The sequence below is a fragment of the Anopheles gambiae genome, chromosome 2 (genome assembly GCF_943734735.2).
Source record: "Anopheles gambiae chromosome 2, idAnoGambNW_F1_1, whole genome shotgun sequence".
In the NCBI taxonomy this organism is placed as follows: domain Eukaryota; kingdom Metazoa; phylum Arthropoda; class Insecta; order Diptera; family Culicidae; genus Anopheles; species Anopheles gambiae.
Window position 1 is genome coordinate 78,740,729 of NC_064601.1, and position 26,553 is coordinate 78,767,281.

The 26,553-nt window shown below is 45.3% G+C and overlaps 1 protein-coding gene across 7 annotated transcripts in view; it reads left to right on the plus strand.

The window, feature by feature from the left end:
* The first annotated feature begins 482 nt into the window (after window positions 1–482).
* The window catches only part of LOC4576246 (terminal nucleotidyltransferase 5C), a 53,381-nt gene continuing 27,310 nt past the window's right edge, over window positions 483–26,553 (plus strand). Inside the window, exons 1-2 of one of the 7 annotated variants that reach the window (XM_061646106.1) lie at window positions 483–802; window positions 3,100–4,060. In XM_061646106.1, the coding sequence (XP_061502090.1) occupies window positions 4,025–4,060 (36 nt within the window). In that variant the 5' untranslated portion in view covers window positions 483–802; window positions 3,100–4,024. Of the gene's footprint in view, window positions 1,115–2,585; window positions 2,926–3,099; window positions 4,061–16,871; window positions 17,395–17,854; window positions 17,876–26,553 lie in introns of those variants that run through there. The other 6 variants (XM_061646107.1, XM_061646109.1, XM_061646108.1 and 3 more) reach the window with 6 other exon arrangements.

Consider the following 26,553-nt stretch of genomic DNA (forward strand, 5'->3'; position numbering starts at 1 on the left):
AGCGCTAGTGCTGTGTGTGAGATTTTCTTCGGTTTCATTGCACTGTGAACCTGCGTATGATCAAAATTCAATAACATTGGAGTAAACAACGCAGCTTGGAAACGTTTCTCTGTGAGGCTGAAACGAAAATTGGTTTTTGAATTTTTATAGCTATCCTTGAAGCTTTTAAAACAGCTAGCAATATACACATTTTTGAAAGATTTTTGGATGTACAAGAATTTAATATGGCGTTTTACATTTTTCATCAACAAATAAAGAAAATATTCAAACCCATTTGCTAAAATCTAGGATTAAAATACAATAATTACGTTCATAAAAAGATTCAAAACCTTCCACGGTTTTGCTAAGTAAACACTGTCCATGTAACGTTGTTTCGTGCATTATTTCATAATTTCAACTCGCTATTATCAGCTGTGTCTGCCACATAGTGCGGCAAGCCTGGCCCCTCCAAGAGTATGGGACGCTCACCGACCGAATGAGTGAGTGCATCGTGAGTGCGGTGCTGCGTGTCTCAGCGCTTTTGGCTCACCACGGTCACCGCTCGGAACGTTCGCCAGCAACGATTTAGTATTTTTCGAATCAGTCAGTATTTAGTTGTTGTCGAGAGCGCAATTGGTTGTGTGTAGAGGGTGCCCCGACAGTCGCGTTTTATCGACAGAGAAGTGAAGAAAAGGTGCAGAGGAGTTATCGTACGTACGAAAAAGGCAGCATCAGTATCAGCAACTTCAGCAGCAGCAACTGCAGCAGCAGCAGCAGCAGCAGAGCACTAGCAATCGCCCCAGCATCAGCAATCGAAGCAACAGTGTGTATCCATGTGGTGAAAATAGATAATCAAGACCAAAGCAGCGGGAGCAAGAGAGTGAGAGAAAATGGACGAGCTTTGAGAAGTGAAACAGTAGAACGAAGGAGAAAACCTGAATCGTAGACGTTGTGGGGGAGTTAAAAAGAATAAAAAAGATCGCACACCATCTGTGGCAAATAGGCAGAGACGGCTGTTAGCGGTAATCGAGGGGAAGGGACACTTGCAATAGCAGCAGCCGTAGCAGCAGGTTGAGGGCAGCATCATCCGCACGGTAGCCAACGTAGTAACAACCTTCCACCAGAAGAAATTGCGGTAGAAAATCGAACGCCAAAGTTTCACTTCGAGCTAAATAAAATAATCTCCTTCAATTGACCCTCACAGCGCGTGCTGCCTCCTCTTGCAGCCTATGGGTGCATATTTTTTCTTGTCGCTTGTTTGCTCTAGTGTCCCTCGAAAGCCTTCATTTTTTACACACATTAATTCGTCTAGGTAGCATTTATTTGTGTGTGATTTTATGTGTGTCTAAAATCAGTGTGGCAATTTTCCAAAAAAAAAAGTTCAATTTTTGAGCCTCCCCGATGGTGGATCTATGTTGCCATATTTGTGGCCTGCTTCCTTGTGCTCTTTACCACCTGGTCATCTAGATACGTGTCTTTGCATCCAACTTCCTTTGCGTGTAGCTTTTTTTGCCCGTTGCGTACAGGATTGTAAAATGGAAGTGCGTTTAAAAGTTTCTACGTGTGTGTATTTGGGGCTGCGTGTGTGTATTTCGTGTGCGAATGTGTCTAGTAGTTGAACTCGCGTGTTGGCAACGTTTCAGTTCACTCTCCAATACACAGACATATTTCATCATGTTTGATTGCAATAACCAGCAGCTAAGTTTGACTTGTGATTGATGAGGTTGTTTCAGGCTTAACACATAGATTAATTGGTCTTTCAATTGACTGCTAAAAAGTGAATAGCTGCCCCGTGTGCTCCGTGCCGAAAAAGGTGTCGTTTGTAAAAGAATGGCTTAAAAACCGACTTTTTGGCTCAGATTCTAACCTACCCTACATAAATAATAATGCAAACGATAGAAGAATACATTGCCTTATTGATGATACACTTAAATAAAGCAACATTTAACCCTGTATCTGTTCGTACTGAATAAAAAAACACTTTCTCAGTCATGAAGTTTTGGAATAGATGATAGGAAAAAAAAGAATGGATCGATTCCCGCATATTCCTTGCCCTGCGTGTTGTCCGTCCGCGCACGAGAATAGCAGAAAAAACAGAGGAAACATAAAATGTTCAAGTGGTTAGTGTACGTGAGGTTGAAAAATAACGCAACCCAGTACGAACATACGTGACCCACCCGCTCGCGTATAAGTTAAGAGGTCAAACAGGCTGCAGGCCCGAGGCTTTGGTTCCATCTTCCACACTGCCATTGCGAATACACGCAAGGCCACAACACACCGCCAGCAAATGACGAAAAACTGATCAAATTAGGTAGTTCATTGAACCTTTGTGTGGCGAACCCTTAGTGTGTCATAGAACGTTCGGTTACCTGTATGAAGTGCTGCAGAACGTGGTAGTAAGACGGCATAGGCGCAGCCAGTCGAAAGTCCATGCCTTCATTTATTGATCGGCCATCGTGGCGATGTTTTGTCGTGTGTCTATCATTATTGTAATCATCATCATCATCAGTGCTGTCGTGTGTTAGCGTGGAGTAAAATTACAGAGCATATAGCATTGCATTATGTCGCGAATCATCAGACAACCATCAAAATGTAGAATATAAATCGATACGCTTGATATGTATAATCGATTTGGTGTCTGAACTTTAAGCCATAAACTTTTAATAGCTTTTGCGCTCTCTTTTCTTGCTGTATATTAGGCAACCACAAATACGTGTCCGGCAACGAAAGGGAAACCGGACGGTTTGGGGTATGTGTGTGAGTGTTGGTGGGTTTGCATTAAATCTAGCAGAATAATAGAAACGATAATCGCAATCTGTTGGTAGCGCATCCGAGTAGGCTACCGAATTGTGCTATGACAGATCGACACATACACATACAATTCGTGAAGTTTTCTCTCTCATCTCGTGCTTAGAGGTGCATAAAAATTAGAAATGAACTATTAGAGTGAGTTCCTTTTGTTTCCGTGTAGTGTGCAGGGATGCGAATTGGGTTACAAAGCTGTTGCATGTGCATGAGCTCTCAGGGTTAGCACAGTCCACAGAACTACAGCTTTTGCTCGTTGCAGAATGCGTCGTGTGCATGTTTTGCTCCAATTTAATCCACTTTTTCGTGTTGCAGTTTCAGATTCCAGTGTGGATAAGCCGACCAGCGCAGGCAGACAGTGGTGTGACAGCCCCGTTTGCCCTCTGTGACGATCGCCAGCTGCAAGGTGGAATAGATCCAGCAAATAAGTGTGCGTTAGTGCGTGTGAAGTGCGTTAGTGCCAGCGAGACAAGGACACGGTATCCAGACACAAAGTGTGCCCCCGTTTCCCCCTACCCACCCCACCCCAGGACTCTCAACCGTACTGCTACGCGAGCTCCGAAACGACGAATATCGATCGGACGAGTGCTGCTCAATCGATAGGCAAACTCGAGATCGGTCCGCAGCATCGCTCAGGTGTGGTGTGTGTGTGTGTGTGTGGTACAACTGTTAGCAGCGAACAGTGCGTGCGTGCGTGCGTGCTAAACGATTCAAACATCTCCATCTCTCTCCCACTCCCATCCGTCGCGTTGTGCACCAGTGCTCGTCGTCGCCTGATCCCGCGGTTTTTGCTTCTTTTCGTTTTTCGTTCGTTCGTTCGCGTGCGGTCACCGCATATATCCGCAAGTGCAAGTGCAACGAGGTGTACTCCACGTAGCAGTTGAGCAGGGAAGGAAGTCTCGGAGTAAAATCGGAAGCAAAAGAAGCGAAGCAATCGGCTTAGAATTCGCGAGTGAAAACGCAGCGTTAAGAGAGTAATACAATCGGCACCGCTCTGCTGCTATTTTGCGGAAGCTGCTCCTCCGGTGTGCGTGTGCGGCCTGTGCTTGTGTACCGAACCGTGTGTGTGCACGGTAGCAGTGCGGCAACAGCAGCAGTTGTAGTAGTAGTATTAGCAGTAGTCGACGTGGTGCGTACGTGTGTGCCATACGCGGTAGTAGACGGCTAACTGTGTGTCCAGCGCAGTCCGCCCTCCATCTATTCTTTTCCCGCGCGGTGTATCAACGGAAAATTGGTTTTCATGATATCTGCTTGGATAAATCCCTATAATGAGAAGGTATGTGAAAATCTCGTTTTATGGTGTAGTGCATTTGGTGTTATAGTTTTGCTTTAGTTACTGTTTCACTGTTTCAACTGGTTGCGATTCTGGGGTTGCGATCGATATGATGATTGTAGGCAGCGGGGGTGGGGGTGGTTGGTGTTGAGGGATGACGCGTACAAGTATTGTTCGCTTCCATATGGTGGATGTTGGCAACACGTGTCGTGCAGATTTTGTAACGTTCGTTCGAGGGTTTATATTTGCTTTGGAAATTTTTCATTGTACGATTTTTCTTCGGAATATTGTACCATGTGTTTTATGGAATTTAATTTAGATTTTTGTGTGCAGAGATTTTGAAGAAGAAACGTTGTGATCAGTAGAATGGTTAATACTATGTTATTTTCCTACAAATTTCTTTTACACAATTTGCATTTCCGTTTCATACTTAACATGGAGTATGCTTGTGCAGGAGTCTTTTATTGTTTGCTTGTATGGCACTATTTTATTATTTTATTTTTAATACTTTATTTAATGCGAAAATTTTCTACAAATAATGCTATAAAAATAGGTATTATGTGATAAAATGTGAGACAGCTCTCGAGATATGAGAAAAATCCCGCTGCTCCCTAGTTGCTATCGGGTTTTCGTTGTCCCGTAATTGCACCGGCACCTGCATGCATTTTCGGAGCGAACAGCAAACGGCGTACGATTCGTTTTCTCTACCTTTTTTTTGTTTCCCCAACGCGAAGAGAGTTCAGTTCAGCTAGAAAAGAGAAAAAAAAAACAAGGAGAAGAAGAAAAACAAGAAGAAGAAAAGGAAGAAGAAATGTAAAAAAGAAGCGCAACACGTGCTCCGGTTGGCGCGCGCTATCCAGCGCGAATGCGCGTGACCGCGTGCCCATACGCAACCGCGTTACTTTGCGTGTTGTGCTTGGGCGTACAGCGGGAAAATTGTACGGAAAGCAGCAATGAAACTTCGCAGATCAAACGAAAGAAAACGCTCTTGCCGAGCGCGTTTCGTAGCGAAAGAAAAAAAAACAACTATCGGTACGGTTTCCGATGCAGTTAGCGAAAAGGAAAAAGGAATCCGATGCGTGTATGTGTAGAAACATACGTCAGGGAAATGGAGAAGGAAAATAGTGAAAATTAGCTGGTAGCGAAAAGTGGACGCGAGACGAAATCAGACCCTGGGCCCCCAATATCGACGAAGCCTCATTTATACTGACCCACCAGCCGCCAGCCAGCCCATCCCTTCCATCGTGCAATCGGGTAAATTCAGGCAGCTCAGTGAGCCATTAACGCTACAACGCATCCCGTTGATGGTGGCGGCGGCGGCGTTGGCCACGACGCCGGTCGGTGTAATAAGCATCAGCTTTCTCTGTACGGCTCAGTCCGCCTCCACTCCCTTCCTCAATGCTCACACGCTGCAGTAAAGGTTGCCCAAAGGCAACTGATAGCGTACCGCACGGGTACAGCGAAAGAAATTCAACAAATGGTTGGTGTATGAGTGTTTGCTAACGTGCAATAATTTTGCCACCCAAAAACCTTTCCTATCGCAGCTAGGCTTTGTAGGCGAGGGGTAGGGAAGAGAGAGTGCGTGTGTGCCGCACAAATGAATTTCACTCATGAAACGCGTTTTAAAAGCGTCCAACCCACGTCCCACCCTTCTCGTCAGTGGCCCCGACCAGGCGCCGTTTGCTGGAGACGAACGTGTCACACCGTTACCATCGTCACTGAGGGTGACGCTCTATCACATGTCCCCCCTGGAAGACGGTAGTAAGTGTGTGTGTGTTTGTTGTTTTGCACAAAAGTGTCTTGTAATGACCGGCAAAAAAATGGGGAAAAATCGAGGACTACCATGCTAATCTACCACTGTAATGGGCGCTGGGTGATGGGGTGCGCCACGTTATCAGCCTTGGTTGCGTGGGCGAATTGTTGCGATGGCGCAATTAGGTTGAGGTCAACGCGTGTGCTACACCCATGCAGCGCATTATCGTTTGTTATATTATATTAGGCGCGTTAATAGCTTTGTAATAGGCAATTTTCGTCGCGACACATGAATGAATGCGTATTATTTGTCGGCCCAGCTGGATCAAACGCATACGCGTGGGGTTGGTGGCCCCCTGCCAAATAGTGGGGCCCTCTGCCCTCGATAATGCACCACAATTATAGCCCGCCATTCGTCACGCTAGAGGTGAGAATTTGTGAAGCCAGACCGTTTTTCCCTCCAGCGTAGGCGCACTGGTTAAAGGAAGATCCCATAACGAGAGAGGCGTTGGTGGTATATGAGGTGCGGGTACTCTATGGGAGGGAGGCACGGAAAATGTCTCTTGACGCACAGAGTCTCTGTTTTGTTAAGACAACCTAGTTTTAGGTGTTGTAAAGGTGAAACAGAAAAAAAAAAATGGACACACGCTCAAAATTTCTCGCTTCTCGTGAATGTGTACCCCACTGTGGGGGTGATGCGTAGGTTGGAACAAATGTGGCCACGACGACAACGACGGCGACGCCGACTTCTACTGGTTCTATTATTACCGTTGGGTTGGCCATTTTCCTACAGAACGGAAAATCGAGATACGAAGCAGCAACTTGTTTTGCAGCATTTTTCGAAGAATTTTTACGAGATTCTAAATTATTTCTTTGTAAAGATCAAGAAAGCAAGATGCAAATATTATGCATTAATGTTGCTTGTTCGAATCCTATATTTAGCGTTATCAATGCTCATTCATCAATAATTTATTTCAATTGAAATAGATGAAGACTAGCCGTAAAACGTGATAATGGTGCATGCTGTTGACTCTGTTCGAACGATGATCGTGTGATCAATCGCCTCGAAATTTACAGTTTAACCAACAGTAACAGTGTCTCGTGTGTGTGTGTGTGTATGTGAAAAGGGACAGATACTATCAATCTTTGCTGTTAGGTAAAACATTGCACAGGTTCACAGCGAACCCGCGGCTGGTGACGTGGCGGCGCGCACACTGAATGAAAAGATCGCGATGTACACCGCCACATCACACAGCACAGCTCGTCAGAGGCAGTAGAATGCTGCTCAACAGGCGTTCGTTCTAAAAAAAGATCGGCATAGTCGAGTCACGCCACCACCATCCCGAGTCGTGGTTTTTCCTTTCCCCCATGCCACATGCTGGCACGCTGTTGTGGCGGCTTCTTGGCAGGAGCGCAGTGAAAATTTGCTGTGAAGAATTTTCATCGAAAAACGGATCGCGAGGAGGGTTAAAGTAAATGATGTTTGTCTGCCTGCAGCTAGTCTCGGAGTGTGTGTGTGTGTGTGTGTGTGGCTGGGCTAGCTTGAAGGATAAGTGTTGTTGTTGCTTTTGGTCGGTTTAACGAGCGACGGAAAGGAAGCGTTAGGTAAGGTTAAATAATGACAAATAAATACGCATGAGCGAACGAGACACGCAGCCTGGCTCTGGTGATCTCTCACGCTCCCTCTCTCTCTCTCTTTCTCTCTGCTCTGTGATGGTCACTGATTGCATCGGCATTGGTGTAATAACAGCCTTGCCCCCTTGTAACGTTACATTACGCTCTGATGACTTCCGCTAAAAATGGCCACGGGTGTAGTATCGGCTACCGAATGTGCTACAGGTGTCACGCAGTAAGACGGTCGCCCTTTTGCACGTGAACTATGGTGAATGGTAAAGAGAGCATGAAGAGTAGAATGAGAATGGGTTGAAGCTAAACGAGAGCGGGGGTCAAAGGTAGTCTGTACTTTAGTGCACCTGCTTTTGTCTGGGACGAGGATGCAAACGGTCCGCGAGTGCTACAAGATGGCGCCAAGGCTTTTTCAATGATGTGGTGTGGTTGATTGTTGGTGTTGAACATCCCCTGTATCTAAATTGCACAGCTTCTACTGATCAGGTACAAAGCTTGCATCCAATCGCAACAATAATTTTATTTTCCCCGGGAGCAGAACAAATGAAATGGTGTTAATTCCCTCCCCTCCCCTCCCATTACGTACAGCGTGATAGTTCGTCCCTGATTGTGTAATGGGTAAACAGTTTTGGAGTACGCCTCTCTGCTGCACGGTATGACCTTGATCTTATTCGTGCACACACGCTCACACACAGAGACATAGCGCTTGTGAGTGCGTTCGCATTATTTGCATGCCTGCGATATGTGGAAGAACGTCAAGCCGGGCGCGGAAAGAAGAAGAGCGCAGCGGAGATTTGTTTCACTGGCAGTAGTCGTAGTCGATGATTGTCGTTAATTAACATGAGGTCCCTCCTCCCTCCCAGTGGCCATATTTGCAAATGGTGTTTTATTCGCCATCAGCTGCTACTGCTGCTGCTGCCTCAATCCACTCAATCCACGGGTTATTTTACGTTGCGTTGATTGGATTGTGCGCTACATGTGTGCATGGTTCTGGTTTTGTGTGTGTGTGTGTGTGTGTGTGTGTGTGTGTGTGTAATTTTAGCATTATCGTGTGTATGGTTGAACTCTTATTTCAATCGGAGATTGCTATCGCTACGTGTGTGTGTGTGTATGTGGTAAAATGGTGTTTGCATGTGATTCAGCGGCTCCGGTCAGAGATTGATCGATAGTTGAATGATCTCCCACGCTTTACGGGTGGCGGCTGGAGAGGGGGAAAACGTTTGGATTGTGCCTGGGAAAATGCATCCCCGAGCAGATCTGGGTGGGTGAGCATTAATTAATCTTCAATCGATGAATTGTGGAGAGGTGCGGAAGGGTTGAGCTGAGCTTTGACGATTCAGCGTTGAGTGTGTTTTTGATATTTTTTGTGTTCTGGAGTCGTCTCCGGTGCATTTTTATCGTTTTGTTTTATTGTTCTGCCGTTGCATTTTCCGCTTCGGAAAACAAAAAAAAAAAAACACATTCGGCGGGAATGAAAAGGGATCATAACACTCTCTCACACACACTCATACTGGACACAGTGCAGGTGTGAAATGTGACCCACAACACGTGTTCCAAGCGCGCCAGGTTATTTATCGAAAACATGCAGGATCACGCGTGTGTGTGTGTTTCGCTGTTTTTAAAGTGATGGGATTTCCCCCTAAATTATTATTGCACTCAAAAAGCAAAACCAAACAAATGTAAGGGAAGTTTGTTTTTCCGTTGCTACATTAGAATGGAAATAAATAAAAATATATTGTCGCGAATATCATTTTAATTGCTGTGCATGCATCATCCTTTACATCGTGCTCACGGCTTTCGTGACGATATATTAAAACCGATTTGTGTTCACCGCACTAGCAACCGAACAAAACAATAAATGCACACTTTGTTACTGCATGCCACCTCTCCATTCCACTCCCCCTTCCTTTGGAAATTAGTTGCTCTTCGGTCGAATGCACGAAGCGGCGTCTTCCACACACACACACGCTCAAAACCTTGAATGACGGCAATGAAAGTAAACCACCATTTCAAGCTCATGCTGCTGCTATTGTGTGTCGCAGTAGTAGCAAGGCGGTGTCAGCGAGGGGTTGATCAAACAGAAGAAGCAGAAGAAGAATAAGAAGGTGAAGCAAACAGAAAAATGCATACATGCGGCCCCACGCCACACCGCACACTGTCCATGCCCATTAACGGTTGCTGGCAAAATTATGCAAGAAAAACTCCCCATAGAGCCGTGTTAGAGCACTGCTGCCTCGTTGTGCATGCATAGCTGCGCAGTTTGGAATGTGGGTTGGGTGGATGTTTTTTTGTTGTTCACTATTTTAGTGTGTTGTATTTGTTGCTTGCTTGCTCACAACACCGCTACACCAGCATATTCAATGCTTCTTGGCAGTGCTGCATGTCGGCAGCGACGCCACCATTGCACCATTGGAAACTCCGAAGTGTGTTTGTATGTGTCCTGGTCGAAGACGCTCCGTCCTCTAGCGCCAGCACTTTGCCCCTGATCAATGGAAAGTGAAACTCACCGCTATTTGGTTCCAAAAAATGACAAACATGTGCCCGGAATCGCTAAAAAACGGAATGCCATGATGGGGGGCGAGCCAAATGTGTGTTTCTTTGCGCTGTTAAATGCAAATATTTCAATCCATGGTAACAGTTTTCGAGCTAACAGCATTTGAAAGAGAGTATGAATGAGGGAGGATAGTGGGGTGTGCTGCGTTCATTAGATTGGTGCAGCACTTGAACGCGTCATCATTGAACGACAGCAATTAACACATTCGTATGCGTTTGTGGGAGAGCAGGAGGGCCACTGTGAACAATGATGCACGATGCTTTCACGCGATGCAATGGCAAGTGAAAGTAAGTGTAGCGGTGCCGCGGTTCAATACCACACGCGCATTACACGATCAATCGTTATGGACGATCAGTTGCGGGTTGGCTCTGGCAGGGGTAAGAATTCCAAAGCAAGCTAACAATTTGTTGGTTTTGTTGTTGCTGCTGTTTGCAGATTGTACAATGCCATAATGCGATGGTATGTGCAAATAATTTGCATAGTGAATGATTCGGCAATTTTTAGAAGGTCTACATGACGCAAGTCTTCCTTATAAATGACTTAATGCAATGTTTAATGCTGTAATAAGCTACTAGCCCCAAAACAGCTTGCTCTGCCTTCTCGTACGCACTGTGGTGTACAAAACACGCCAAAACAATGAGGATGACTATAAAGACATAAAAAATGACAAAATTTTAATTGTCGCGCTCGCTGCCATATGTCAGTAGCCACAGAGCTCCACTATCAAATGACACTGCAAGTTTCCATCTAATGTGACCCATTTTTTTGAAGGTTGTTTGCTTCACAGTGCTTGCTCCTCTCACAGGGCAACAAACCAACAGCAAGCAATGCGAGCCTTGACTTTGAGTAGAGATACTTCAACAGCAACTGCTGATTAGCAGCAGTCTAAAGCAACATCAGGCCGCGTTATCAGCAAACGGTCGTACCAAGACAGCACCACCTGACCGCAACATTAACATAACCGAAAACAAACGGTTCGATAACCGAAATCTCTCGCGGTGTAAGAGAGCCTGTATGTGTGTGTGTGTGTGTGTGTGTGTGCGTGCGGGATGCCTAAAGCGCACTGTATGGAATGAAGATGGCGAGCCACCTTCATCGTCCGTCCATCCACCAACATCGTCCGATAGTGCGGGGTGATCGCATTTCGCGTTAGGGGGGCCTTATCAGCTTGCTTACCAAATCCGTACGCGGGGTGGAGAATGTTAAGTAAAAAAAAAACGAAAACAATAACAACCAAAGAAACAAATAAAGGGGAGAGCCCCGCGCCGTGCTATCTTCCATTGCTTTCATGGTTTATGACCGCGACTTGTTGAATGTTAAACACTTGTTGGAGTGTGTGTGTGTGTGTGTGACTGTATTTTCCTGCGCGCGTAATCCCGATTAGGGCGTCTGATAAGGCAAATGCGCGATGGGATTGTAGCGCCTTTTTTTGCTTTGTGCCACTGGGTGCAGACGCGTTGCCGAGGAGGCTCTTGGCCTTTGCTGGGCGTAGGTGTTTTCTGCTGAATGAATGGTTGTTTGCTCCCTCGCTTTCTTGAGGACTGGGTGGCTGGCAAGGCGCGGGTATTTTCCATCCAACTCCATAGTGCAGCACATTCGATCGAGCTCAAGCACGGGGGCCGATCTTGTTTTCGGTACCGCTGATAAGCCACCAAGGGTACGCCACAAAGAGAGAAAGAACATTGATAAATTAGTGCTACCGGTCGAAGGGGCGCGCGCTGTTGATAGTGCTCGAGGGGACGTTAACCTTCGCCCACCGGAGGTAGACCCACTTACTGGGCCTCTGGGTCCTGGGTGTAAATCTGGCATTTGCGATCGCTTGTTTGGTGATTGGTGTGATTAATCTCGAACAACTAATTGCAGACACAGGCTTGCATCGGCCGAAAGATTGTTTGGGTGTGTGCTTTTGCGCAGAGTTGGCACTATTCTTTATAAGAGCTGGCAGCATGCAGAAGATAGGCTCGGCTAACTAATAGGGACGTGCAGCACTACTTAATCTGCAATGCATATAGAACGTCAAAATTCATTGAGGATTATGTAGCATAATAATGGAATTTTACTCTTCAATTAGTTGACCTGTTCCTTAAAGGCATTGTAACTATCAAAAAATATAAAAGACTGATATTTATAATACTCGTTACTAGCAATCATAAACTTCATAGGGTTTGCAATTGAATATACTTCAACCATTGAAAGATTTGGGAACACTTATTAACATATTAAACATATTAATGTTTTTGACCAGATTTTTGTGTTAATGTTGTAATCAAAACTACTATAACTAGCGCTTTTAATGTTTTTTTTACAACATTGTCGTTTTTTTATTGCGACATTTGATAGAATTTTTTGTGTATCAGTTTACGTTGAAAGGATGATAGTTCAAATTCAACGATATCATAATCATGTTCAACATCATTAACAGCATAATGTTGACGATACAATGAATATATTAACCAATCAAATAGTGATGTAATGTTATATAATCGTTTATCTCTAAAGAACGCAAACGATTTTAATAACAATGTTTTTACCCTTTCAAACATTTTGCAATGCCGTTAAACCCTTTCAGAAAGAATCTCCCCTATCAAAGAATGTGTTTGATGTGTCATTGATGCCCTAAAAAGGAAAACTCGCTCTTTTACCACCGGTTCGACTTGGTGCCGCCCGCTATCGTAACTTGTCGGCGACAGCTTGTCGCTTGTGTACCCTTTTCTCTTTTCGTACACACCACCTCTTCATGAATGAGAAACTGTATGTGTGTGTGTGGGAAGTGGGGAGGGGGGAGGGGATAAGTGAAAAACCGGCCGGTATTTGTTTACCTTTCCGAACGTCCTGTATATGTGGCATTGCAGGCAACCAGGGACGGTCAGTTCCGTCCGTTGGGGGCCGAAAATAATCTCTGTCGTAGTGTTTGTGATGTGTGTGTATGTGTGTGTGTGATGGTGTACATCAAGAAGAAGAGATGCAATTGAAAATTTGGTAGTCGACCAATAAAAAAATACAAAAACCCTCCAACAAGCTAACTGCTGTTTTACAACCAGATTCCGAACACCACACCACGAAAAGTAAAAGAGAGACAGTGTAGTATGTTTATGTGCTTTACATACAGGCTGTTAATGTTAACCGTCTACAAACATGTTCGATGCACGACTATGTGGAACATTTTTTTCTGTGCCTTCATGACACGGTGCAGGAGCTTTGGAAACTGTCAAAAAGTTTGATGTTCGTTAAGATTTGGAAATTTGAAAAGTTTCCCATACACAACTTTTCATGAACGGAAAAGTTTAAAGCTGCTGCCACTCGCCCTTCTAATCGTTCCATAAGGGATTTACCATGACCGGGTACTTTACCGTGTACCATACGCTTCCGTTCTCATCACAGTACAACACCAGCACAGCTTGCAGACACAGACATTGAGCAAAGAACCATGCGCGTAGGTGATGATAGTCGACCGTCCTAAGCCCCGGGTAGTGATCAGTATGCATCATACGGTACACCCTTGCCAACTAGGAAAGGAATTCGACGTTGAAGTTGTCATGCGTGGTGTTGTTTTTTGTTTATTTGCTTTCGTTATTTCGCCTGTGTTGTGTGCATACGCGCGCCATAACACGTTGATTTACCTTGCGCGCGCCCCACCTAGAGTGGCTGTGCGGGATGGGAAAGGAAAAAGAAAACTGCGGCTGCGATGTACTACAATTACATTCGCCGGCGTAATCAATACATGATGTGCTGATCGCGCCACTGCTGCAGTCGCGCGTTGGTTCCCCTACTGCGGTTCTCCCGCGCGGCATTGGCGTCCGATCGTGGCGGTGGAGGCTGGCGAACGTGGCAGAAATTGGCGCGTCGCTAGCACACTGCTTTTGTCGCACACCGGGTCGGAAACGACATCGGTGTACAGAAATATGCACGGCTTCTATTTTTATCCCGAAAACGTCGTCGCCGTCGTCGTCGTGCAAAAGAAGACTGCCGTCCTTATACCCGCGGCCTGTTCCCTTCCCAATCCGATGTCAACCACTCAATTTAAAGCTCTTCCTATTAACCTGCTACAGCCAAACCATGGCCGGTGCATAGGTTTTGTTGTTGTTGCGGTTCGTAAAGCAAACCTATCCCAAGAATGGATGGGAACAACGGTAAGGAAGGTGAAATGCTGACAACGGTTTTATGATAACCTTCCTCTTTTTCGTGCAGCATCAAACCCCCATTTAAAAAAAAACACACACACAAACACTCACACATACTGAAAACAATACAGCAAACTCGCATCTATTGATTGCGGCAAACTCTAGCCACTGTTGCTAACAACAAAAATCGTTGACCAAGCGTCATCCTTCACGCGACTAAATCTCGCGCTCTCTCTCTTTTTCTCGTGCTCGTCTCGGTTTGGTATCTTTGCCAATGTGCAGAAGGGGATGATCCTTGAAACGGCCAGGGCTGCTGTGATGATGCATTTAGCCCGGTGTCTCCTCTTTCACTCTGGCTCTCGCTCTTTTGTCTTGCAACAACTGTCGCCGCAAGTGATGGCTGCGAGGCTAAGAAATGGTCAATCTATCAGGTGTCGGTTGTTTGTTGATATTGAGTCGTTCAAAAACTTGTTTGCGGAGGTGAAAGTTGCAGCCGAAGGAGCGAATTAATACGCTACAAGGTTTAAATTTAATTCAATTTAGATTAAAGATCCCAATGTTATATGCAAATCCAATCAGTACGATAATAAATTATTTCCAAAACGTCTTAGCGTGTTATACTACGGGGCTTGGAAAAATCACAAGTGAAATTTAACTCTTTTTAATAAAATCAACCAAAAAAATTGGGCTGATTTTCGCAGTGACTCGGTAAACCCTGTAAAATCAGAACAATTTTGATTTATAGTTTTTCCATTGATTATTGCTATAATTATATTATTGTAATCACTGCACATGGAAAAAAGGGTTAAATAATCTTTCGCGGATTTAATTTGGTTTTTTGTTATGTTTTCTCTACCGTAGTGCAATTGCCTAGTTGCTGAGTGCGATTTTTTTTGTCGTCTGCCCATTTTTGCTCCATATGTGACACCAGACATTTATAATTAAATTGGCGCCCAGGCACATGTACACATACACACATATACGCCCATGTACACATGCACAACGAGCGCTTGGTCACTACAGCACAACTACACGAACCATATACCGTCTCAGTCGACCGTACTCTCTAGGGTAGGCCGCGCAACGGCCAAACACTAGAAGGCACAGCAATGGGAAAATGGATGTAAAAGTTTTTTCCCGACCGAAGCGAGCCGCGTAACGCTCGGCTCCAGTCACACCAACAGCACCGACCGACCGACCAACCGGCTGGCTGGCTGGCTGGCGGCAGCGGGTGTGCGGTTGGGCGACTGCGTCGATCAATAGTGTGAGACGGATGAGAACGTGTGTCACGCTCGTCCCCGTTGTGTCTCCCGCTACATTCGCATGGCCGTCCAGATTGTAGGAGCACTTGGGTGGTGTACGGATTTATGTGGCACCGCTGGCCTGACGTGACAGTATCGGAAAAGCGGCTCACCATTAGCTTTTTGATGGCTTAATACGGAAAGTTGCAAGGGGAAATCGGCATAACCGTTTGACAGTTTTGCTGTACTGCTTGTCAGCGCAGCCACAAGGGCTGGGGGTGATGTACTGGTGAATGCGTAACATTCACAAGACAGAACACGGTTTTGGTGTTTTTCCTTGTTGCTGGTTTCGTGAGAACGAAAATCCTTACCGAGGTCAGTCACGTGGGCGCCCAACACTTACTGGGGCATGGCTTCCCTGCCTTCTAGGTTGGAGCATTTTTTTGCTTCACTTCCGTAAAAGAGTGTTCCTTCTGGCTGTGGGTACACCAAGCGCGGAAATAATCGCGGTATCTTTACATTTTCATGAAGATACACCCTCTGTTAGCCCACCCCTCCCCACGAAATGGTGCCCGATGAAAATCGGGTGAAAACCCAACTCAGCCCGCGACGTTGGCGCCATCGATATTTTCCGAACGTGCAAAATTACACTTGTTGCTTGCACCGTTGCTCCATCGTGTTCCAGTGGGCTCCAGCGTGTCCAGACACAGCGAGTACGAAGTCTCAATGCAGGTCAATAATGTAATCTGAACGCTGCTGGAATAGTTGGGGCGTCTAATGTGTACTTTGTCGGGTGCTAACGGCCCCTTTGCATGCGGTGGAGTCGTTATATGGGCGTCAGGATAAAACTCGGCAAGAGTCGGCATGATTCCTTTTTACGATCCTGTGTTTGGTTAATTGCTGCTGCGCTGCCGTGTGGTGGGAAATTTACGGGGTGAACTTTTTTACGGTCACAGAGGGAGGTTTTGCACTTTTTTTTCAAAATAAGAAATGGTACGGTGTTTGCAGGGAAGACAAAAAGGGTCTGTTTCAAGGTCATTTTAAGAAATTTATGTTTTGTAAACTGTAACAATCGCTCGCATACCTTAGGAAACAATCTAACATTTACAATTCAAAAAAAATTCAGAACAGGTTAATAGCAAATATGTACATTTTACAAAATATGGAAGCGTGCAGGGGTGGTGCGGGAAAGGCCATTATGTTTTCCGTTTCCTGCTGCACAAATGTGCGCTCCCGAAATGTTGCCAAGAGCGAACGTGTGCTCCCACATCATAGTGTCGCCCTCGTATTCGGCAACAGACACACACTCATGAGAGGTGGTCACTCATTTTCCGGCGCAAATCTTCGGTAGGTGGTTCGCACAATGAGTGCCCAGTGGTTGGGAGTGGATAAGCGATCGGGAAATTTCTATCCCGCAGGTCACTGCAACGCCACGAGCAGCCATTTCTAGCAATTTCGAGAGTGAGCGCGGGGAGTGATCTATCTGACATGCTAGAAGCTCTCATCAGATTCTCTGCCACGTTTCTCACGTGCATGGTTAGGCGTGCAAGTCTCGCATTTTCTCTTTCTCTCTGTCTTTCTCCTTCGGCTCTTTCGGCATACCAAAGTGCGTGGGCGGTCAAGGAAAAATCACCCCAACGGCCGCACGCTGCAGTGAAAAACAAGGAACGAGAAGGACACACAGCGCGTGCTGCGCTGCGTTACACTCTCTATCTCTCTGTGCATTGCCTCACGGTATATTGCCACGGCAAGAGGCAACGTGGAAATATTGCGTCTTCGGAAACGTGAAAGTGAAAACTCAACGGACAGACGGCCGCAGTGTGTGAGCGCACACGGAAAACGCTAATACACGCGGAAGCACACTGTTAATTCGTGCCGCGCGCCGTACCATATGGTACGAGAATTGGGCGCATTTCCAGCAGCCTATAGTGCAGTGGCGCAGTGAATCATTCTCATTGCCGCAACGGTTCCGATTGTCCGAGTGTGTGTTTATTATGTTCTGAAAATAACATGCTGAGACGCGTTGGATCGACTGCCAAAGAGGTGTGGAAATGTGTGTTGAGTTTGTGTTTGTGCTCTCGGTGTTTCCCCCCTTTAGTTCGTGCGGGTTTTTTTAATGTTGACCAAGTAGACGATGCTGGCTAGTGTTGTTTGCTTTTAGCGCCTTCTCGGAACAGCTAATCGATAGCGACTGGTGGCAAAATGCTATAAAACAATCATTACGCGTGCGATCGAAAGAAAACAAAAAATAAACACTGTAACATATGGAACGCGTTAAATCGTGTATTAATAATTTTGAGTTCAGAGACTTTTGTAAGATGTTGCGTATTCAATCAACTCGATGCAATCAGCTTAGGCATTTTTTAGTGTTTGTGCTGTTTCAAACAAAATATGACTCCATTTTATTAATTATGTCTTCTCACACTTTTCTATCTCTTTATAGGTAAGGATTGACCCTAAATTGCATCTCACATAGACTTACTGCAACTGTAAGGTACTCGAAACTGCGGCATCATCAAAAGTGGTAAAGAAATGTATTTTTTTTCTATTTCTATATGCTCTCAAACCGCACTTTTGAACTGTTGAAAATATTTAAAAAGTTGAATGTTTTGAACGGTTATCATTAGAGGATTATCATTACCGACCATCCAATTTTAATCCTTTAACTTTTGTTTGGAAACAGCTGTTTGCCAGCTCGCTGAAACTGGTTCAAATGGAATGCAGATTATGAATGGGGGTTTGAGTTGGTGCAGTGAAGCGCTTGGGGAGAAGACGACGGGTATGAAGGTGTTGTATCAAGACTTGGACAACCGACGAAGGCCGCTTGACTACTTTCACTTTTGCACCTGACGAAATCACACCGCCAAATGAGGGGTTGACGGGGCCTGTGAGTTGTGCGCGGCATCATGCAAGCACACACACACATACACACACATGATGAGCATATTGAGCAATAGGCGTATCGGAATTCCCTCCCTTCCCGCGCTTGAAACAAGATTCGGTGGGGCGTCGGTGTGACACGATTGAAGGGGTAGCCTCAACGGGAAAGCTGATACTGACGACCGACCTCCAACGCGCGCCGGTTAACCGACGATCAAGCTCGCCTCCAATTTGTGGTTTGGTTGCGTTTTGTTTTCTTCCCGACGACCTTGACATTTCGTGCGGTTAGAGGACGGGACAAGGAGAGCTTGCTTCTCCTCGAAGCTGGGGTTGTTTCTCCTGACGGCTGGTTTGTTTGTTGCCGAGTGACAATTGGTTGTTGGGTGCTTTGGGACGGAAAATGTGGGAAGTAAGGATGGTGATGATGATGTAGCCGTCAATTAAAAATTGCTTTAAAAAATATTTGGGCTTTGAAGGCGTTAAGCTTCCATGGATGAAGGAGAATAAACACAGTGGCTAAATCAACACACTTTCAGATTGTCATTTATATCATCCCTGCTGCGTAGATTGGAAATACGTTGGCGCTGTTTATGGAAGCATAAAAATACAAGAAGCGAAGATACTGTTACTGTGCAGGACGGTCGAGACATGCAATACGGTGACCTTTGTAAAGATTGAACCAGTGTAAGATGGTTTAACAATCATTGTAGCGAAAGTTCAGCAATCATTGTACAGCTGCTGATGTTATTGTTGTGGTTGAGTCATACTTATTTCTATTTTTAGTACATGGATTGTTTTTTGCTTGACATAACTACCACATCTAGTCTAGGCTAGCAGACACGTTGTCTGATTTGAAGACTATACCATGGCGGACCCTAGAATTTCAACCACAAGCTGCAAGGTCGTAGGTTCACCTCATTGAATTTGGCTCATACGCAAAGTTATGTCACATTCTTTAAAGCCGCTAATCACAAGGGTCCCGTTGCTGTGGGACTGTACAACATTTCCGACGCTTTTGAGCACGTTAGCAACGTGCCGGTGGCATATTTTACCAATCACACGTCCTACGGTTGGGACGCTTGATCTTCAAACGCGTCGTTCTGCGCGTTCGTCCCGATGGCGCAACTCCTTCAAAGGCAGCCCAACATTAAAGGTAATCGTATTGAGAGCATAATGTTTTGTTTCTCGTTTTTTGTGTCTTCTTTGAGTTCCATTTCAAAAACGTCCTATGGCGAAATCATTTCAGGGTACGTTTGCACAATTGTGCGCAAAACATTCAATCAATGCACGCGCAAAAGGGAAGACGTGTATATTGTAAACAAGTCATTTACATTACAAATCATCGTCCCGGCCGGTACGTGGAAGCGAACCGTGCTAGCACACCGGTACACGCTTGTGTATTATATTTGCTCAGCTTGGCAACAAATCACAAATGGAAGGAAATCGAAGAAAAAATGGAAATAAAGCAAAAAAAGTTCTTTTATATACAAAAACATTGGGCGCGGAGCGATACACAAAACAGGCCCGACAGGTCAACTCTTTCGATCGGCGGTACTGAATTTTGAACTAAAACCCCGTAAGCTGCACGTGAAGAACGTGCAAAGCACATTTTCTTGGAAAAATAAAGACACTATACCACTCGACGAACGTCAAACAGAGGCGCAACTGTTCAAACACCACGGCACCTCTGCGCTTATGCCGCGTCTTCCTGCAGCTCTTGTTTTCACACGTGTAATCTCAACGCGTACACACCGAGCACAGTGCACCGTGCAGGGATCCAATTCTGTGGCGAGGTTTCAATTTCATTTGACGACATTGAGAGCAATTTGTTCGTCGGTGAAATCCCATTACAATAGAAGATCTACCCGAAAGCGCACTAATGAGGGTTTGCTCGAGATGTGTGGCATTTTAAAGAAACCAGCCAAAAGACTTGCACGTGTGTGTGGGTTTCCTGATGAGGGACTAGACTGGCCCACCTTTTATCATACGTTGACCTTTGCGTAACCTTGGAGCGAGGATTTCATGATAATTGAGTTGGAAAGATACGCAGCGCCTTGCCTTTCATAACTCTTCTAATGCTTCGGTGCACAGGACGATGGCACACCAAATGTCAAGTCCTAACGCTGAATTGTTATGGGACACAAAGAGACGATTGGGAGTGGTTGCCAAGTGTGTGTGTGCATAAATCTGCGATTGATAAATGGTTCCGTTTTGGAGAATCTTTAGCAATATTTACCTTTTGTTGAAGCAATGAAAATAGTGGTCATTAAAATTCAGAATGTCTTATCGATTACCAGAAGGGGCTGTGGGTGTTGATTATGTGTATTCTGCTTCAAAGTGGAACAAATTACGCAATGAATTAATTGGAATAGTAATCACATTTTGCACTGTTATCCATTGACAAAAGAAAATTTCAGCCGCATACCTGATTTTGATGTTAGTTTTTGTGAGTTGCAGTACTATGCGATAAAGTTACAAACAATTGTAAAAGCTGTACGTTGATCTGTTGTCTTCTATTTTTCAAGTAATGTATAAAAGTACATACCCTAAGAGAATTAATTCTTTTAATTGATATTACCGGTTCTGCACCAAAACAGTATCCCTCACCCCCACCGAAACACAAGAAAGAGGCATCGAGGTTCATTGAGAAGAATTGAAGTTTGTCTATAATGAAATGTTTGTGCAACTTTCGCCCAGGCCTAAAACAAGGAGTGAAATGAGTGGCGATGTAGCAATTGCAACAACGAGCATCGTTCATTAATTATCACCAGCCCACACCGAGGCGTCCCACACTTGCTGTCGATAATGACTTGTCGATAATAAAAACAGCTTTGACGTAGTTCGGAGCCAGAAGTAACCGACAGCCACGGAAAACACTCGGAAAGGTGTTTTTGTCTTGCGATGCCTGAGTGGAGATACGCCGGCGCTTGTGTTGACTGTTTTACCATTACTCCTTGCCTTGCCGAGTAAACAGTACGACACACAGCGCACTTTTTTGTTAGTTTTGTAACTTTATTTACGAGACATTTCGGGTACCCTATCTGCATATAAACAGCATCAGGAAGTAGAGGGTGATGGAAAAAAAAAACCCGTACACAACAAATATACTATGTTTCAATAGATACATATGGTTGCTATTTTTGTTTTGTTTCGTCTGCTGGTGATAGTTACTAATGGGAGAAAACTGGTGGCGAAATTAACTTTGTTTTGGGGGGAAGGCACGCATCTTCCAAGTGGGCAGGATGATAGGGAACGGACAGCGCAATACCGATAACGGCGCGGGCACCATCACACAAAATTATCAATCAACGAGAGCCTTGTTTCTTATTTCGCCGTTGTTTTGTTGTTTTTGTGTGCTTCTTCTTTCTATCAATTAACTACCAATAATTGGTGACATGTGCCATCCATCAGCAAGTGAGCGAGGGAAAGCAATCGCCGGGGTGGAGAATGAAGGAGAGGCCTTCCGGTTTGCTGATATTGTGCAATAGGCCATAGGGTGGGTGACCGTACGGAAGAGGGTGAGTTTGGCGCTGTTTGGTGCTGCTAGTTGAAGTGCATTGAAGCAATATCGGTAGACCGATGAGATCATTGAACATTTTTATCGAGCAGTAAATTTTTCCAGTTTGATGGAGATAGGAAGAAGAGAGAAGGAGTGGGAGACGAAGATGAGATAATTCAAGGACATTCTTGATTGGAGAGAGTGTCCCCAGATGGAGGATGCATTTTATGTTACATTTTAATTTGTATTGAGCTAGTAGAGTTGCTTGAAGGGGTAGATTAAAAGCAGAGGAATAAGTTGGGGCCTTTTTTATGCGTTGTGAAACCGTCAAGAAGGGTTTAGGAGCGGGTGGTTTCGAACCATAGCTGTGATTTACCCGTTCCGTCTTAACATGGCTACAGACGGTGTCACTTCGTGCGGAACAATTTGCCATAAATAGCTGTCCCATGGAAGCCGAGCAACATGAGATTCTTCTAATGTGCTGTCAGCGTCATTCCATTGTGTTCAAGGTTTCACGCTATGGTTAAGTTGCGTTTGGCTACAGCGGAGGGGAAAGGGAAAAACATTCTTTTGCGCAGCACAGGTGAGAACCATTCACTCCACATGCCAACAGTGGTTCTTCCTCACGTGTAACTACGGCTCCGGCCGGCCCGGTAAAGGGCCATAGGCTGTCGTTGGTTAGAAGCCACACTACAGTCTGTGGTTGCTAAAGATTTGTAACTCCTCATCAAAACTGGGCAGGGAAGGGGCCGGGCAAAACGTGGATTAGCGGTGTAGGAAGGTGCTCAAATGAATGAAAAGATTGAACACTTCCCGCCTCTCCTGACCGCGGTGAGGTGCAGAAGGTGTTAAGACAGCGCCGGAGCGGGGCACGACGATCACGATCGGAAGACATGAAGGTTATCCAGTTCTGCTGCCGGGGACACGTACGCTCTAGCGGAAAGGAATTTCTTACGATCACTTTTCGAGCCCATGGTGTGTTTTCTTCGGCCGACTTCGGGGAAGCACATCGACAAAGTGTTCGCCTCCGTACGACGGTGGTAGTGGCAGTGCAAAGGGGGCCAATTATTGAGCACCCCATCCTAAAACAAAGCTTATGTTTTCAATGTACGCAAATTTATTCCCTTCATCGGTGGCAGCTCGTTGCGAACAGTAAACAAAGACTGGCAAACCTACATACTGGTTCCAGGAACACATTCCGCTTGATGCCTGCTGGCAGGCGTAATCTGGGCGACAATCACGTGCCTGCGCCTCGTGCGTTTAGAATCGGATTAGAACAACAACTTGGCGTCTCCATTCATGCTTATCATTTTTGTTTTTTTGGATGACTTTAACATGCTTAGAGTTCGTTGGCTTGTTATAGTTTGGTGCACCTCACTGTTTAGGCATAAGGGCGTGCAGCACATTGGCTTTATTATTTATTTAATTAAAATCATTTTGATGCATTATTTACATACAAAACAGAATACTTTGTTGTGATACTTTTTCTCTTTTTTTGGTGATATGTGTTGCGAAGTGATGCGGTCAAACTAACTAATTTGGGGGATGTTCGCACTTGAGCAAATCCTTACAATCTATTGGAATTTATTATCCTGGGTTAGAAGCCCAACATAGTTGCTAGTTTAAATCGAGTACTTCGTTGTGACATTTAACTAGACCATCTTTCCCTCTGTTAACCAGCCAGTAACATTGTGTTCAAATTTGACGCGTTAAACCATTGTACCCGCTTATCCAAATGACGATTGTTTTCACTCAGCTCGATGTGCACTGGCCTGGCACAATTGTTAACAAAAACTGGAAAAAGTTGGCTACCTTCGTGCCATTGTTTGTCAACAGCAACATTGCAATGCAATGTACATTATTTTTGGGTTGTTGAGGGTGTTTCTTTTTTCCGTTGTGCTGGTGCCACAATTCATTTCTCAATTTATGTTTCTAGCATACATGACAGATAGTAGAAAAAAACAACTATCAATAAATAACAAAATCAAATAGCTCTGAAGTCAATCGCTTGGGAAATTCCGCACGTTCCGCTCGTGTGTTGTTCTGCTTCATTGCATGTGTGTGTATATGGAGTCTTTGGAGGAGGGTGTTTGGTTACTTTGGCGTAAGCGGCAATCGAAAGGCGCCCGTAATTTCCTCGCCCTCTGGAGATCAAACTGTCCGAAATAATTGAACGAGGCACACCGGCCTTTGACCGATTTGCGGTTTCAATCCTCCACCAGCTCTCTCTGCCTATATTTTGCAGTGGTAGAATTGGTTTCGACTCAAATAGTGAATGTGCCTGTGTGGTATGCGCCTTTGTCATCATCAATTGCCACCATTCCAATAAACACACTCCCCTATTGACTGTGTCACTATTTTTGGGTGCTTTTAAATAACTGACCGTGTTTTTTTTTGTTTCGTTTTGTGTTGTTTTGGTCAGCTTGAGAAGAACACACAAACACGCAGCCATGCACGAACTGTATAAAAACGAATTTAAAAACATAAATTTGGCAATTTCATTCGGTCTGACCCGTTCGTGGTTTTGCTCATTGCACAAGCGATTTTAGTACGCTCGATTGAATGTGTTTTGGGGGTGTTTTGATGAATTAATACCACCACAAAAAAAAAAAACTGACCACCTCATTTCCTCATGTCTATCCTCAACTATCAGTATACATCCCCTCTGCCCCTTCAAACGCTATTTTTATTAGCCCCATGCATCGATCTGCACAAAAAATTGGGCTGGAGGCGCGCGTTGGCTTTGTTGGCGCCTTTGTTCGGTTGCGAAAGTGTGGAAATCGCATTTTGTACCGGCGTTGGAAATCGAGCGAAAACACTGTTTCGCTTTTGCTTTTGCTGCCTTTTAGGTTATTAGAGGGGCGGCAAATGGAGAAGAAGAAGAAGAAGAAGAAGAAGAAAAAAACATTTCCAGCACGATTCCGTATTGCGCCAATGCAAGCAGCGATCTTACTTTCGATGCAAGAAGCTCGCCGTTTTTTTTTAAATGGTTTACTTTCAAAGGTGTACGATTGCGCGCTTTTCCATGGCTGAGAGAGGTGTTTTGTGCGGTGCGAAGCAAAAATCAGCCGAAATGTAGAACCCCTTTTGCTACGTAATTACATGAGGAAATATGTGGGCCACACACATACACAGACAAGTACACCACACAACGTTCAAAGGCCGAAAGGGCACAACAGGGGAGAAGAGGGAAAGGACAATGAAACGAACGCACGCCAGTGCATGAGGAAGGAAACTGAAAGTTTGGAATTACGTTTTGCATTAGAAATTGGGTAGAAATTTGATTTTGTTCCAGTTCCTATATTTGATTAACACAACAATATAAACTTAGTTAAAGTTTGCTATAATTTCATGTTTAATTTGATACTCTGATATCGTTTCAATCAAAATATAACTGGCCTGACCGTCCGGATGAGAATTTGAAAAACAAAAAATCAGATTCAGTCGAAACCTTGCTAGTTCTCGGCACCATAATATGGCTTGAAAGTAGCTTGTGTCACCACACAACACAAATTTTGCTTTTTATTTTGGGCTGCGTCCGTAAGGCGTCGCAAGCGTGCACCGAGCGAACCAAACAGGGAAAAGTGAAATATCTAAAAGCGAGTTCAACGTGCCGATCGATTTTCGCCTTGAAAAATGGCGCATTACACCATCCAGTACCCGCCACCTCCACGCCTCCTGCCCGGAACGGAAGTTCGACCACAACAGCGTCCATCTGACCTAGCGCGCGCACGGCGGTGTGCGTTGCGTCCCTCTCGGTAGGTGTGCAATTTACTTGCCCCGGCGAGAGATTGCGAGCCGCACTAATTGGGGCGCGCTTATTATCTTAATTGAAAATTGTGCACCGTGTGGCAACTGGCTCGTTGCTGGCCACACCGGCGCTGCAAAACATGTCTTTTGCTAGGTCTAGCTGCACTGCCACGTTAGCTTTTTTTACCTTCTTGTACTTGTGTTTAAACTCATTGAATTTCCAGCGTGTCCTGGCGTGTGGCATTCGTCTTTCTTCGGCCATCAGAAGCGGACCTCGTCCCGGCTGCGCGAACACTATTCGACCAGCTTCTCATATCGTAGGAGAAGAGGGACAAAAAGAAGAACGAAAACAGCAAAAATATTTGTGCGAAATGGTACGTTAATTCGCAGTAATCGCACCGCAAGATCGCATCGCGGAGGCTTTTGCAGAGCGCAGAGCGGCGAGAAAGAAACTCGGGCAAAGTCGGACAATCGGCGTGTGCATTTATTTGTTTGGGTCAGTAGGCCTTCGGACGGCGGGTGAATGCACCAGATCCGCCGGCCATTCATCGGAACGTGCCGTTGTTTGCCGTTTCTGCCGTTGCTGCTGTATTTTGTGGTGCATTAGCGTGCACCATCGGTGCAGTTATGCAACGGTGGCGGCTGCTACTGCCCGTGCCACGGTGACGGTGCGGTGAAAATCCAGCCAGTTTCATATTTTCTTCGGCGCCTGTCTACGCGCGCGCTTGCTCTTAATCCATTCGGGTCGAAAAAGCATTCCCCACGATGATGATGGTCTACAGCGCTTTACAAAAGCCGTCTCCCATCATGTGCTGCTGGTTGCTGGAGTGCACAGGATAAGCGTGGCGGATAGGAGAAGCAGTGTCGAAAAGTGTTGGGTTGATGAAAGCGATCGTAAAGCGTAAGAGCGGCTGCGACACGACAGCGGCGACGACGACGACGACGAAGAATGCGACAGAGGCTGCAGCAAGTCCACGCTATGGCAACATCAGCCGTATTGTGTCCAGTGTTTGGAGGGGAAGGGGGGGGGGGGGGGAGTTTATGCTCAATCGCATGGAAGCATGTTGACATGC